This window comes from Neolamprologus brichardi, chromosome 12, assembly GCF_056152115.1.
Source record: "Neolamprologus brichardi isolate AB-2024 chromosome 12, ASM5615211v1, whole genome shotgun sequence".
In the NCBI taxonomy this organism is placed as follows: Eukaryota; Metazoa; Chordata; class Actinopteri; order Cichliformes; family Cichlidae; genus Neolamprologus; species Neolamprologus brichardi.
In genome coordinates this window covers 13,596,332-13,611,201 of record NC_142115.1, presented here as the reverse complement: position 1 = coordinate 13,611,201, position 14,870 = coordinate 13,596,332, and the positions used below count along the sequence as shown (strand labels likewise).

The window sequence follows — 14,870 nt, the reverse complement described above, 5'->3', positions numbered from 1 at the left end:
TGAGTGTTTTTTAGTCGGGTCTTCTGTCTTAGTCGTTGCTGGTTCGTCTGTGTCATTTCCCCTCCGTTTTCCGGCCGCATCATTCTCCCTGCCAGGTACCTTCGTTCGTGTTCTGGCTTTGTGTTTAGTTTTAGTTTTCCCAGTTTAGAGTTTTTACAGTTCTGTTTCTCGCCACCCTTTTTGTTGTACTTCACCTGTTGTTAATAAAGCTCACCCTCCACTTAAGCAGTCTGCATCTTGGGTCCGTTACTAATCCACACACGGCCTGCCTCGGCACCCCGTGACAGAAATCAAACTCTGCACAGTTTGGTTTTTTTTGTAAATGCTGCTTCAAAACATTTATTTTTTAGTCTTTTGCATTTTACATAGACATTCACCACAACAGACTTGATAAGAAGAAGATTTGAGACTTGTGCAGAGAACAGAGTACAATACTACTCAGAAGTAAGAAAAGATTTGGACCATTTATAACTGTGAGAACGTTCAGCTTAAAAAAGCACCACAGTATGAATATCTATTACCGGGCTGACATTAAAAGCAGAACACTGACACAAAATTACAAGACAGTAGATTGCAAACTGTGCAAAGTTGTACAAAATTCTCTTGAACCTGACTCCTTTTTTAAAACTATGCCAAATGCCTCCTAGTGTACATTCTTACCTATGTTTGTGTTTTGGTTTAATAATTCAAAGCATGGTGTGCAGTATAACAGTTTCTCTCCATCAGACAAATAAATAACTGAACCATTCAGACTGAGTGTTTTCGCTTTGGACATCAGTATACATTGACTACAACATGTTTAAGGCCATTGGTTTCTTGTGTAACACATGCAAACATAAGCTGAGAAGAATAAAATCAGAATAAACTTGTTTTTTTAATACACAGAGTAACATATGTGATTGAGAAATAAAAGCTCGCTTAAATTCAATTATTGACACAAGTGTAAACTGTGGGAATGCTATCCATCTGATGTGAGCGCTCTCACATATGCGACTTTCCCTAATCTAGGTCAAGCTGCAGACTGGCGACAGGGACCGCAGTAAATCTGCCGGGATTATGGAGGCCCTCGGGGGAGCGCTGCAGATCCCAATTTAACGTAATGACCAGTGACTGCAGTATTTGTGTGAAGACTCCTGTTTGATAGGTTTCCACTGATATTAATATATCAACATTTTCCCAGCTTGTCTCAACAATCGGTGTGCTTTGTTACATAATCTCATGCTGACAGGGGGAGAAGTGAAAGGGGCTGCTGACTAAAAGGTGGATGAGAAAAAGACTCAGAGTGCAAGATCAGTGACACGAAAGAAAGAAGTGGGTCATGGGATGCGATTTAGGAGATTTACCAGAACAACTGAAGTGTTCAACCAGCTAATTACTGATTATAGACCAATAGAAGTACATGCAGAATGTATGAGTGACACACAAAAATAACAGAGACAAGAATGGCTAAGCTAATGTGTAAAATAATAGTATAACTAGTAAAAATCGAAAAATAAATACATAGAGTATTACTTATATTATAGGATTAAATACTTTGTCCTAAAGAAAAATACTTGGGGAAGTCTATATAATCTGATAAAGGAAAAAACTGAACTCTGTGCTTTTCTCTGTTCAAATTACAACAAACAGGAAACAATGCATTAACTGAATTAAATGATATTCCACTTTGTTAGCAAAAAGAGGAGACATTGGTTTTGCAGCTCCACTGCTGTGGTAACATTAAAAAAAAAAACCTCCACTGTTTGTCACAAAGAAAGCACCATATATAACGTACAACCATGTGGAATCTGACAAACTGGCAAGGTTGCAAGAAAAGAGCTGGTCTTAGGGCATGTAACACAATTTTGATGCTTAATGTTTACAGGACATTAATAAAGCTCTCTACTGTACATTTGAATATTACAAGATATACAAATAGGCTTCACAATAAGACAGAAGGAGTGCATCCCCCAGACTGTGGTGTGCATACATTTGCAGAGCAACGAGTATAGCCTGTCACGTGCTAAAGGGAGTGAGATGCAGATAGTACACTAGTTATGGTACAGCATATGACTGGGCGACAACACACCGGGCAGTTTTAATGATTACGACTGGTCACACATTATCTCTTTCTGTTGCACTCCTCGGCTGCTGAGGCAGCGGGGCTGTCGATGTGGTGCGCTGAGGTGTCCAGCTGACTATCGGGCTGAACGGACTGCACTGTCTCTACCAGGCTGCCGCTGGGTAGCACCACATAGCGTGCGGCCATGTCTTTGGGCTGCAGCTCCCGTATTCCCTCCTTGCTGTGCCAGATCCCGTAACCGAAATACACAAAAAGACCTGCGCGAGAGACAAGATGGAAAAAAGCTAGAGCAAAAGATTTGACTCTACATAACAGCACACAGCTACAAAATGGCTTTTTTATCCATGTGTTTGATGCAGAAGATGAAGGTGTATGTATGAGAGAAATTTATTATTTAATCTACTTAAGTGTTGCTAATATATTAGAAGTGACGTTACAATTTTCAAATGAACTGACATTGTAGTTATCGTCCATCTTAGATGGCCAGGCTTGCTTATAGGAGTGCTGATGGCAAAATGGCATTTTAAGACAAATACTACAGTCAGCATGCTAATGTACGCTCAAATGCAAAGCCTGCAGGTTGTTACATTCAAAGTCATCACATCAGTGACTGTATAAAAGATCTGAAAGTTTACTGTATAGCTGTATAAAGGTTTACAATCATTTGGCCACATAGAAGGGTTAGCATTGATAACAGTCGCTAATAAGTGATTGTTAGCAATGCTCTGTGCAGTTAACACCACCCAGAGCTAAAGTTAATGCAACTATTGTTAGTTTTGAGGGGTAGCTTTCACTTAGTTTTTAATGCACTTGCAACTTCTGAGTGTGAAAAATGAGGCCAGTTCAGAAATGTCGAGAACTGCAGTTTCTCAAATGGCCACTTGAGGCTAGCTCTCCTTTGAGTAAAGTAAGCCAATCTCCTTAGAGACCTATTATTAACAGCCAAAAAGATTGTTTACACAACCTGTTACAGTCTCTGTAGCTAAATCTTTCTTTTAACCCTGGAGAACCCATGGGGTCAGATTTGACCCCATGATTTCCCTAGTAAACCAATGGGGTCGGATCTGACAGCATGGGTTCTCCAGGGTTAAACAACTGCACAGGGTTGAAATTTTGCATAACTTTGTATAACACGCAATGACAATTTAAAAGTTTTGTGTAATGTGTTCTTTTTCTGGATTTCTGGTTGATATTCTTACCCTCTCCATTAAAATCAAAGCATAAAAATGAGATACTGTTTAAGTGATCAAACTTAGAAATTCTGCAGGGATTCAAATAAGTATTTCTCCAACTGTAAGCAAAGGGAGCAGATTGAAAAGTTGACTTCTGCCATTCTTCTTTTCCTCTGATGTAATAGTTACATCAGTGAACCAGTAATGATCTAAATAGCCTAATATTATGAATAGTACTTTAGCAAAAGAGTACTTTTGAGTTAAATTTAAAAAAAAACAAAAAAAAAAAACCACTCCATAGTTACATTATGGGAGATAGGTATCCATTCCTGCCTCAAGGGAGTGAGAATTTAGCCAGAAGCTCTGTCAACAGTAATATCCCACAGGTGTGTATCTTGTTAACTTGCAACAGTGTGACAGGGAAGTTTAAGCAGTTTAGTGGCCCAGAGAAGCCTTAAGCTAATAAAGCTAATTACGCTTCCCAAGTGATTCCCACTGACAGACGGGACATTAAAAAGCTGTTTGACCAGTTCCTACATCTGCAGAGGACTGATAATAAAAGGTTTTTCTGCTTCCTAAGAGAACAGAAGATCTTTTATTACCAGCCTTTTATTGTAAAACTTATGTAGGTTGCATTAAGTTCACGTGAAACAAAAGGCAGATGTTTTATGGTAACGTATTCAAACTACTTCATGAGATAACACAGACGGCCAGTGTTTGTGCGGATAGATAGTTGCATGAGCCGGCTGTGTAAAAGTAAATCTATTTGCCCAAAATTTAAGTTGGGCAAAAATATATATTTTTGGAGGAATATACTGAAATCTTTTAGTGGCCCCAATATTTTCTGCATAAGTTCTGATGTCCTCTTACCTATGGCAATCCACACAGTGAATCGAATCCAGGTTAGAAGGCTGAGCTTCATCATGAGGAATACATTAAAGAGGATACTGGCACCTGGAGTCAATGGAACCAGAGGTACCTATATAAAAATAAACACTCTGTCAGTCTCTATGCAGTGCAGTTTTTCCTTCTTTTTAATATAGACTTGAAAATGTCTGTAAAAGCTCACCTGGAATGTTTTGTTGTTTCTTTGTGGCTCATGGACCCATATAATAGCAAGGCTGAGAATGTAGGCTAAGCTAAAAATCACCAGAAGCATTGTGAAGCTCCACAATGGCAGCTGCAGCTGTTTCCTTCCAAATTCTAGCACAACACAGAGGGACACCGAGCTCACTATCAAAGTGAGCACACAGAAGGCCACCACCTCACCCGGCTCACAGTCCCCCAGCAGCCTGTCCAGGTACGGCTCCCAGCACGCCTTCAGCTGCCCCACGCCACGCCTCTCTTTTTGCTTCTGCCTTTCTACCAACTGGAGTTTGTCTGAGAAGGACTCGTACTGCTTTGGCTCCTCGCTGTCCTCAGATATGGTCTGAGAATCCAAGGGGGCAGGGGAAGGCTCGTTGTTGGGGATGGGAGATGTAGAAGGCGTTCCCTTGGAGCTGGTTTTCTCGGGCTGGAAGCGCAGCACGATAACACTCGCTGCCACGAAGGTGTAAGCCAGGAGAGTTCCGATGGACAAGAACTGAACCAAGGCCTCCAGGTCAAAGATGAGAGCCATGGTGGCCATGAGGATTCCAAACACCAGAATAGCATTAACAGGAACCTTGGTGATGGGATTGACTCGTGCAAAAATGGAGAAGAACAATCCGTCCTCTGCCATGGCATACACAATCCGAGGGAGGGAGAAGAGATTACAGAGCAGCACAGTGTTCATGGCTAGAAAGTGGAACAAAGAGGACACAAGTCAAAATATGGCACTGATAAATCAATACACCTGGTAAACATAATGCACCAACAAGCATTTAAATCAAACTCACCACATATGGAGCCGACTGCCACAACAATTCCAGCCCAACTATAACCACGGCGGAAAAAGGCATCTGCCAGAGCCGAGTTGGGGTCCAGTGTATGCCAGGGTACCATCAGCGTAAGCACTGTGGAGACCAGGATGTAGGCTGTTGCTGCCAATCCAAGGGAGATAGCAGTGGCGATAGGGACAGCCTTCTGTGGATTCTTTGCCTCCTCACTTGAGGAAGCAATTACATCAAAGCCCACAAACGCATAGAAACATGTAGCAGAACCTGCCAGTATTCCCGACATGCCGTAAGGTGCAAAGCCCCCTTGCCCCTGGCTCCAATTGGCTGGCTCAGCGAGCACAAAGCCAAAGACCAGGATGAAAACAATAACCCCCATACTAACGGTGGAGAAGATGTGGTTGAGGTAAGAGGACACTTGGACGCCAAAGGAAATGAAAAATGAGGCAACCACCAGAATTCCTGCCGCGAGCAGGTCAGGGTAATGCGCGAGGAAGGGAACGTTCCATTGCATAATGTGCGTCTCTGTGAAATTCTGGATGGCGTGGTTAAAAATGGAGTCTAGATAGCCGCTCCAGGCACGAGCCACCGCAGCCCCACCGATCATGTTCTCCAGAATCACATTCCAGCCAATGAGAAAGGCCCACACCTCCCCCACAGAGACGTAAGTAAACATGTAGGCGGATCCCGTTTTGGGAATGCGCGCTCCGAACTCAGCGTAGCAAAAGGCAGCCAATAAGGAAGCAATACCTGCGAAGACGAAAGATATGATGACAGCGGGCCCGGCTGTGTCTTTGGCCACCGTTCCTGTCAGAACATACAAGCCGGAGCCCACCATTCCACCGACACCCATCAGCGTCAGGTCCAGGGTGGAGAGGCAGCGTTTGAGGGACGTGGCCATCATGTCATCTTCTAGTGTCTTGAGGCGGTTCAGTTTCTGACAAAGGCGCACCGCTGGCGCACAGCCTCTCTGACAGGTTGCCATAGCTAAAGGGTTTGGAAGGCCAGCTGGGCAGGATAGTGGTGCAGCAGTCACACTGGATCCATTACCTGCTTATGAAGAGGACCTGTAAAAAAGCAATTTGCATTTCGTGACTAATTATGTTTATTTTTCACAAAGCAGCTGATGCATACTATGTGTGCAATGCCACTTTGGACACAAAGTTCTCTTTCAAGCTGTACCTTTAAAGAAATGATGTCCATGTCCTTGAAAAATATTATCTATAGATTTTTAAGGTCCTGCATTTACATCTGACAATATCTTCATTCATACAGCTTAAAATCATAACATATCTGAATATAGGTCCTGCTCCCAATCACAGAAGGGTCATAGAGATACTGGACAAAAAAGTTACATACATGAAGTCAAACTTCAGTTTCTTACATTTTTATACACAACATTTTGTCACCCTATGCTCTACAATCTACAAAAACAAAAAGCTTTAGATCTCATACCAGCTGATAACCAGGATCATCAGCCAGATGTTTGTATTATCTTTAAATTTTTACCTTTTTATTTGCTTTCATGTTTTTCTCCTTTAAACCAAGAGTCTATAGTGAGTGGCACTACCCTCTTAACACGATGGGCCAGTCCACGTCATCTAAAAGGTATCACTGATGTGTAAAATTACAACATCAAACAGAGTTGGAAAAGAGAGCAAGAAAAAAAATATTACAGATTATTTTTGATATATTTAGTCTTTGTTTCAGTACTTCCAGATATTTCTCCTATCGCTCTGGGCGGTGCAACATCGGACTCCTGGCCTCGATCGGCATATGGCGACAACAGGATGCCTCCATTATAATTACGTAACGCTTTATTCCCCATCTACAAATAAGACCGCTGTCTACTACAGCCGCAGCCGTTTACATTACACGTATAAAAGCGTGCTTATCCACCATCAAATAACAGAAATAAGATCAGGCGGATGATTGAATGTGCGTCCTTTTAAATGCCAAATTAATAATTTAGAACAAAATGGAAACGCAGGCAGAGAGAGGATCGCACCAGTGCATCGCCCTGCCTCTCTCCTGGATGTGGACGAAATGCGGCGCTACATCACACTTTCCACAGATAGGTGTGAGTTTCTGATCCACGCTCCGTTTGTAATGATAAACGACCGCAATGCCATTTAAAAAAGTCAATGATTGCTTTACCGTCGCTGTTCAAGATGCGTCATCGGTGCTGCTGCGGGTCCTGAGCTGTGGCGAGTTACCGGCGTACATCGTCTGGTGATGGAGCAGAAGGTGCACAGACGAATAAAACTAACATGCACTGCCCTGACTGACTGCTTCTTAAAGGCGCAGCTCCAGCTGAAAGGAGTTCCCCGCTGGGCTCCACCCATTTTTTAATCCACAGGGTTCCCGGGGGGTGGGGGTCCCTATGGTTACACGACAGATAAATTTACTATGTGCATGTATGTAGCCAGTAAAACACAACTGAAAAAGCTGAAAATTAAAATAAAACTGTATGATTAAGCGTCTGATCCATGAGAACTGAATGGGGGAACTGGAAATAAAGGAAAAAACTGGGGGTATAGTCCCTATTCTGGTATCTTTTTTTCCTTTTGAGCTCCTCTCAAAATGTGTGTATCATTTTTTGTTTGTGTAGGCATTTTTTGTTGTTGTTGCCTGTATACAGTTTGTCACCATGGCCGCATACTGAGTGTGTAGTTAACATTAAAATGAAACCTTGACACAGCATCATAACACGATGGATGATAGTTGATGTTAGACCTTAGGACAAAAAACTTAAGGCAATCATTAATTCTGCTTGGCTGCACTTTTATTTATTCATGGATTAAGTTATTCATGTATTCAGTTATAATAACCATGAATATATTTCTCCAATAATACAAAATGATTGAAACAAACAGAACAGCCACAAAAACAAATGACAGTGTAGGAACTATTACAGTAATGCTCAAATAAAGTTGCTTTAAAAAAACAAAAACAGAACAGTCAAACTGACAACACTTCAAAGAGTGTTTCTATTTATGCATTTTAAATAAATATCATAAAGAAACATCAAATAACTAATTTTCTTGACAGAAAGCAATACGTTGTTGCTCAGAGTTACTTCTCTGTCCGCATAAATCAGCAAAACTTCTCCTTTGACTTCAAGTGTTGAATTAATGCGTCTCGGGAGGCTCTTGTGTCCCCATGTCAGGGCTGGTAAACCCGTTTAAATGATTAATAACAAAACACCTTCTTAATTTCTTACAGGCTGTGATATTTAAGCTGTGACAGCCTGCTACCGCTTCACTGTGCCTTGCAACGTCTCACTTCAATACTTCAAAAGCAGCTTTTTTCCACATGACACTGATGATAAGAGCACTCGGAGCATGCGCCTGAAATTGCCGCTTCTTAGAAGACAGGAGTGTTGTACGTTCGCCAACCCCAGGGGCAGATCACGGTTACTGGATTGTGACCAATTTTTCTCAGTTTTGTTTGGCACAAATAGGTTGCTCTATCATCCTCCTCATAGAAGTCCAGATTGAGACTCCTTCTGTTGAAGCTTAAGGATCAATTCAAGTAGGTTCATCTGCATTGTCAGCTCCTGAAACACACAGAGTTTGAAGAGCAGCTAGTGTCAGCCTTCTGCTCTGTCACAAAGTACTGCTCCACCTGTATTTGAGGGCTCAGCATACATTTTAGTCATTAGCTAACTAACCTGAGGATTAGTAGTGACATAAAACCCAGGGACTCCTGCTTTCTCGAGCGTGTTTTGCTGGTCTATCACTTTTTGATCCATTTCTGCTACGATCTTCTTATCCATCATTTTTTGTTCCTCTCGCACACGAACGTCTAGAGTCTGATAATACAACATAAAGCTGTAAACTAAAAGCATAGAGCAATACTATTCAGTAAGCAGAGATGTTAGAATTTCAGTGTTTACCTCTAGCTCGGCTTGTTGGTTTGCCTTGAGCAGCACAAGGTTGTGAGACTTACATGACTGCAGGGCATCTTTGTGTTTTCGTGCAAGGTCTTGTTTGAGTGCTGCACACAAAAGAGAACCAGTTAAACAACACATTAAAGTTTCCTTTCCCAAGAAGCAACTGTAATACCTGCCGCACCGGTGAATTTCAGGGAAAGTTAGTGATGTTAATCAACAAATACCAGACAACATGAATGGCGGGCGTTCCAGTTTAAATGGTGTTCCTGTGAACAGGTGACAACTCTTTATATATTTCCCTCTCTGTGTTCCTGATGCCGCTGTCTGCAGTTTTGTCATTGTGTAATAGCAGCATAGGTCATAAGATAAGATAAGCTTTATTAGTCCCACGCGTGAAAAATTTGTTGGGTTAGGGCTGCTGGTCTTACCCTCCCGACCATACATACATTACAACATCACATGGGGAAGACAGGTCAGAGAGGTATAACAATGGAAAATGTACAACATGAGGAAAGACGTATGAGGCAAAGGTTGACATGAACAGTTCATGCCAAATCCACGTCATTATCTTCAGATGACGACCTGCTGATCGCTTAAAACAGACCTAAAATTGAGCTGCATCACAAGTGCAGTCGACCTCATGGAAATAAATTTTTCCAATTTGTATGAACTAGCCTACATATTTTCACCTGATAGATGCTTTGTGTTTTCATAAGTAACATAAGCCTCGCCTATGGCCATAGTTTGGTGCGTGTCATTCACTCAGTGTTGGACGTCTGTAGCAAGAGTTCTTTACAGATTAGGGCTGCCACAAACGATTATTTTGATAGTCGACTAGTCACCGATTATTTTTGCGATTAGTCGACTAATCAGATCATGCATCCATTGGACATAAAACGTACAGCTTATTGCACCAGCATGCATCTGCTCTTATATAACTATCATTATCTTACAGCTTTAGGTGTTTAAGGTATGTGCTAACTAAAAATAAAGACAGGACGATAGTTTAATAAATTTTAATGACATTTGCAGATTGTTTCGGTGGAGTTTAATAAACTCAGCCGTTGCTCCTTGCTATCTAAAATATAACAGGACACCGGAGTATATTCTCGCACATCTCACACTTTTGATAATCAGTTGTCTGCTTGACGTTTATTCAGCTGTGTAAAAACTATAACTTTAATCTCAGCCAAACCGATTTACTCAGGAATAAATAAAATACTAAAAAAAAGCCAAATAATAACATTTTTAAGTTATCTAAGTGACTTATATATCATGTTTAACCTGAGTAGCGAAAGACAGCGGTGGGTTTGAAAACGATTTGCTGGGAGTCCGGTGTTCTCACAGGCTCTAGTGAGCCTTAAACCCCGGCTCGCTATTGAGCTGGTGAGATGTCTGGTACCCACGTCTGAGCGCTTTTGAAAATATGTGGTGCCTTGATAAACTGAGCAGATATTTGAAGTTTACACAGCTACATTCTCGCCTGAAAATATGTTATACGTTTATTTTGTGACCCAGAAAGAATAATATGAGTAATATAAAAACTAACTAGCTGCCGCCATCGTTGACAACTGAGCAGGGCCGCACTACGAATTCTGTAGTGATGGGTCGTTCGCGAACGAAATGGCTCTTAGAGCCGACTCTTTGAAGTGAACGACGCGAGCCGGCTCCTTATTGGGAGCCGTGAGGTTTTTTTTTTTTTTTCTTTCTCTCACCCTCTCTCTCGCCCTTTTTTCCGCTAAACTCGCGCGCGGCCTGTACCGGCAGAGGGGGGAGGGGCGTTAGTTACACTCGCAGTAGCACAGGATCAGAGCCAGAGAGAAAGAGAGCGAGGGACAACAACGTCACATGAGAAAGGTATAGCAATCATCCACTATTTTCAGTTGCAGATGATAAAGGATTCAGAAATCATGCAGGCCCATATGACAGAGAATGTGCATCTTCTTTTTGTTTTAATATTTTAATTTATATTTAATTGTGTTGTGGTTTGCAGTGTTTTGTGTTGTTTCACGTTAAATTTGTTTAAAAGGAAAAAGCTGAAAATGTAAATAGTTAAAAGTTTGAAATGTAAATAGTTGTTCTTTGTATTATATGATTTATTTATTACATTTTATGTGGAGTGAATAAATAAAGTATATTTATGGTGGACCTTAGAGACAAAGCACGTACAAACTCCAAAACACGTAAAAACTCCAAAATGCGTAAAAACTCAGACGCACCTACAAACCCCGAAGCATGTACAAACTCCAAAACACGTAAAAACTCAGAAGCACGTACAAACTCAGAATCACGTACAAAAGACAACAGAAGTGCTCCAGGATGCTGGGCGCAGTGTTGAGCTTTTGTTACCTAGTGGCTACACAAGCCAGGAAGTATCAACAACCGGATTTGGTGTGTGGTAGTAACAGGTAAATGAATTTTTTTTTTAATTATTTGAATAAATATGAGTGCTTGTCTATAAATACACAAACAATACACATATGCTTTCAATTGTGTAATTTAAGTGATCTGGGTAGCTCTGTTTTGGAAGTTCAGTTCATGCTAGAAATGTGTTTTGGAGTTTGTACGTGCTTTTTGGAGTTTGTATATGCTTTAGAGTTTGTACGTGCTTTGTCTCTAGGGGCCATATATAAACAACCACTTTTTTTAACATTAGTAATTCCTTTTCTGCATAATTTTATATTATTGTTAATGATTAAATAATTAAAGCAACAAAACAACCTGAAGAGCCGGTTCGGAGCCGAAAGAGCCGGCTCTTTTTAGTGAGCCGAGCCGAAAGAGCCGGATCTCTAAAAAGAGCCGGAAATCCCATCACTAGAATTCTGGGACACAGCTTCTTCTTCTTCGGGGTTTAACGGCAGCTGGCATCCTTGTACATGCAGTGCTGCCATCTTCTGTTTCAGTCCGTTATTACACTCTTAAATACTACTACTTATTCCTGCGTCTTTTGGGATCTTACGAAGCTTCAAACGACGCGTCGACTATTAAATTAGTCGTCGACGATTTTAATAGTCGACGTAATCGTTACTAGTCGACTAATCGAGGCAGCCCTATTACAAATACAACACTTATAGGATCATTTTTCTCAACCTTTTCTCATTTCTGTAGGGCTGGTATGTCTGAAACTGAAGCCTGGAGGCCTGTGTCGACTAAGGGGGTGTGTCCAAATGAAGCCCATGTCAAGGCCTGTACCACTCTTAAACGAGGGCCCATTTCTCTGATGTGACACGAGTGTCTCATTATGTGATTCAAGCTGTTGAAAAGATGCAGAAATTATTATTTTTTTTGCGTGAACTGGATCTGGGGTGATTCTGAGGATCATCACAAACTTGCAAGGAGATCGTAAGCACATTAGGGAGCCACCAAAAAGGCGATATCATATCTCCCAATAATAACATACATCTTAAATTAATCTCAAAGAGCATGGTTAGTTAGAGGTATTCTCTCTCTCTCTACACATACATACACATACACAGAACCTCATATAGGTATTTTGCATTGATACATCATTACATTTATATATCGACTGTTATGTAGCCCACATGTATTATCACAGCAGGGCTGCTGTACATTGAATGACCAGCAGATGTCAGCACTTGAGCTTTTGAACAGGGCTTTGTGTCATTTGCCCTTTGATGAAGCAACTGAAAGATTCCACACAGGACTTCATCAAACCATCACTACATTTATGCTAGTTTGTATGCTTAGTGAGTTTTTTTGTGAACCCACAAACCCAGAGTTTGTGAGTTTACAGAGGCGCTGTCTTGCATGTGCTTAATGTTTGGTGGAATACCTCATTAATAGTGTGTTTGAATTTATCAAGTGGTATGTGTAGAAAAATATCCATCCATCCATCGATAGGAGGCAACAGCCTAAGCAGAGAAGCCCAGACCTCCCTCTCCCCGGCCACCTTCTACAGCTTGTCCAAAGGAACACCAAAGTGTTCCCATGCCAGCTAAGAGATATAATCACTCCAGAATGTCCTGGGTCTGCATGGGACTTCCTCCCGGTAGGGCATGCCGGGAACACCTCACCCAGGAGGCCGAACCACATTAACTGGGTCTTTTCAATCTGAAGGAGTAGTGGCTCTAATCTGAGTTCGAACCCCTCTTTATCTTTGACTTTATGTTTAATATATAATTTTTTTATATACATATATTTTCTAAAATTAAGGTTAATAATCTCACAAATACTAATATTGGTTTTAAATGTTTTGTCATTTTTAACTTCTGTCATAGTTTTTCTGTACTATGAAGTGAGTTCAACATACCCAGGGTATCTTTCGGTTCTCTGGCTTCTCTTACCCTAACACTGGCAATCAAGATAATCAGTCGTGAAGCTTGTTATCAACTCACTAATGCATTATTTGCTCTGTGCATTAACATGAAAGTTGGTGCCATCTGACTGATCACAGGAATTGATAAGTGTACTGGCGACAGAATGACTAATTGTAAAACTATGACAAGGTTAAACACACAATTCAGACTGAAAGCAACACAGCAGTATGGGGAAATGCACTGTAAAGCAATATAGGATTATAGGAGTAAACTGAAAAAGAGCTGGAAAAGAGCAGTCATATTAATGATGTTTAGTCTATTTTAGCCAAGAAAGAAAGCAGGCAAAAATGCACACTGTGTGAGTTTACAGAATTATCAATGTAACAACTCTGATGGATTATAATTAAGTTCTTCATTAAATTAATATTTAAAAGACATGGTCTAAGAGAAAAGAATAAATATAAAAAGAGAATTTAGGCTTAGTCTGCATAAATTTGATATAAGCTCTCTAAGTACAAATTGGTGCTCTATTTTAGGATAACACATTAATGTTTATAGAATAACAATGTTGAAAAGGTGTTTGCAACCAACAACAACAACAACAAAAAAACGCTTAAGTAACCTGAATAAGACAAAATCCTGCTTCATAGTATAGAGGCCTGTAGTATAAATAGATTAATTTGCTACAGCATTAGTTATGTGTCCTTTTTACAACAGTGTTGTATTTTATAGGTATATGGTATTTTATGATAACATCTCTGGACTACGCAGGAGTCGTTTTCTGTGGAATCATGTGGTTGAAATGTTGTCAAACATCATCAGACAAGATGAAAACCAGCTAAGCTGGAACCGGGGACGTGTCCTGTGCGTTTCCTGTTCAGCAGTCCACAAACCTTGGTGTTCACAGTGCAGCTTCTGTCTTTGATTGTAGAGATTCTTCTCTGTCAGATGCTGTATATCCAGCAGACCCTGCACAATCTCATATACCGTCCCGTCTATCAGGGCTAGAGCAAGGTCACTCAGCGTGTTGTAGGACAGGCGCTGCTGAAAGGAGCTAACCACGGAGGAAAAAGCAAAACAAGAAATAAATCATCTAGAGATCAGTTACACAGCTTTAAAAAGGTACCCCTTCATATCACAGCAATATTCTAAAGTCGGTGGAGGAAGTAACGATACCTCGGCAAGCCTTTGACCAGTGTTTGCAGTTCAGATAACAGGTAGTAATGTCTTTCTTGTTGTTGTGTAGAATCCCCCCCAGTGACACCGGGATAACCGTCCATCTCTTCATCTGGAAAGATGAGAGCAGCACGGACTCAGTTAGCTAACAGTAACAACATCGACAAATTACGCTTCTATATTTACATTTTTTCTAGAAGTAAATAATATAAGTTATATACTGGAGGCTATTTTGTATCTAATGAGCTTCGTGTGTGCACAAAAGCGTGCTAAACTTACTAAGTCACTTTAAGAAAACGAAACAGACTAGTTTTGAGCTGTTAAGACTTCTAACCAAGCTAACTAGGACCCCTATTGGCGACTTTCGAGATGCCTGTCTATAATTGCGCATGAAATAGTTAAATATGCACGCTA

At 40.8% G+C, this 14,870-nt stretch overlaps 2 protein-coding genes across 2 annotated transcripts; both read right to left on the bottom strand.

The window, feature by feature from the left end:
- Positions 1-319: 319 nt before the first annotated feature.
- slc7a4 (solute carrier family 7 member 4) lies at positions 320-7,407 on the bottom strand. Its single transcript, XM_006803089.2, has 5 exons — positions 7,266-7,407; positions 5,112-6,175; positions 4,304-5,010; positions 4,105-4,213; positions 320-2,319 (listed from the first exon to the last, which is right to left on the bottom strand). Exons 2-5 carry the CDS (start codon positions 6,091-6,093, stop codon positions 2,102-2,104), a joined length of 2,016 nt encoding a protein of 671 aa, XP_006803152.2. The 5' UTR covers positions 6,094-6,175; positions 7,266-7,407; the 3' UTR covers positions 320-2,101.
- A 468-nt stretch (positions 7,408-7,875) lies between these two features.
- Positions 7,876-14,825, bottom strand: dgcr6 (DiGeorge syndrome critical region gene 6). The gene is made up of 6 exons (XM_006803091.2): positions 14,736-14,825; positions 14,457-14,568; positions 14,174-14,334; positions 9,007-9,107; positions 8,782-8,922; positions 7,876-8,667 (listed from the first exon to the last, which is right to left on the bottom strand). The coding sequence occupies exons 2-6, from the start codon at positions 14,558-14,560 to the stop codon at positions 8,590-8,592; spliced, it is 585 nt and encodes a 194-aa protein (XP_006803154.2). The 5' UTR covers positions 14,561-14,568; positions 14,736-14,825; the 3' UTR covers positions 7,876-8,589.
- Positions 14,826-14,870: the final 45 nt, after the last annotated feature.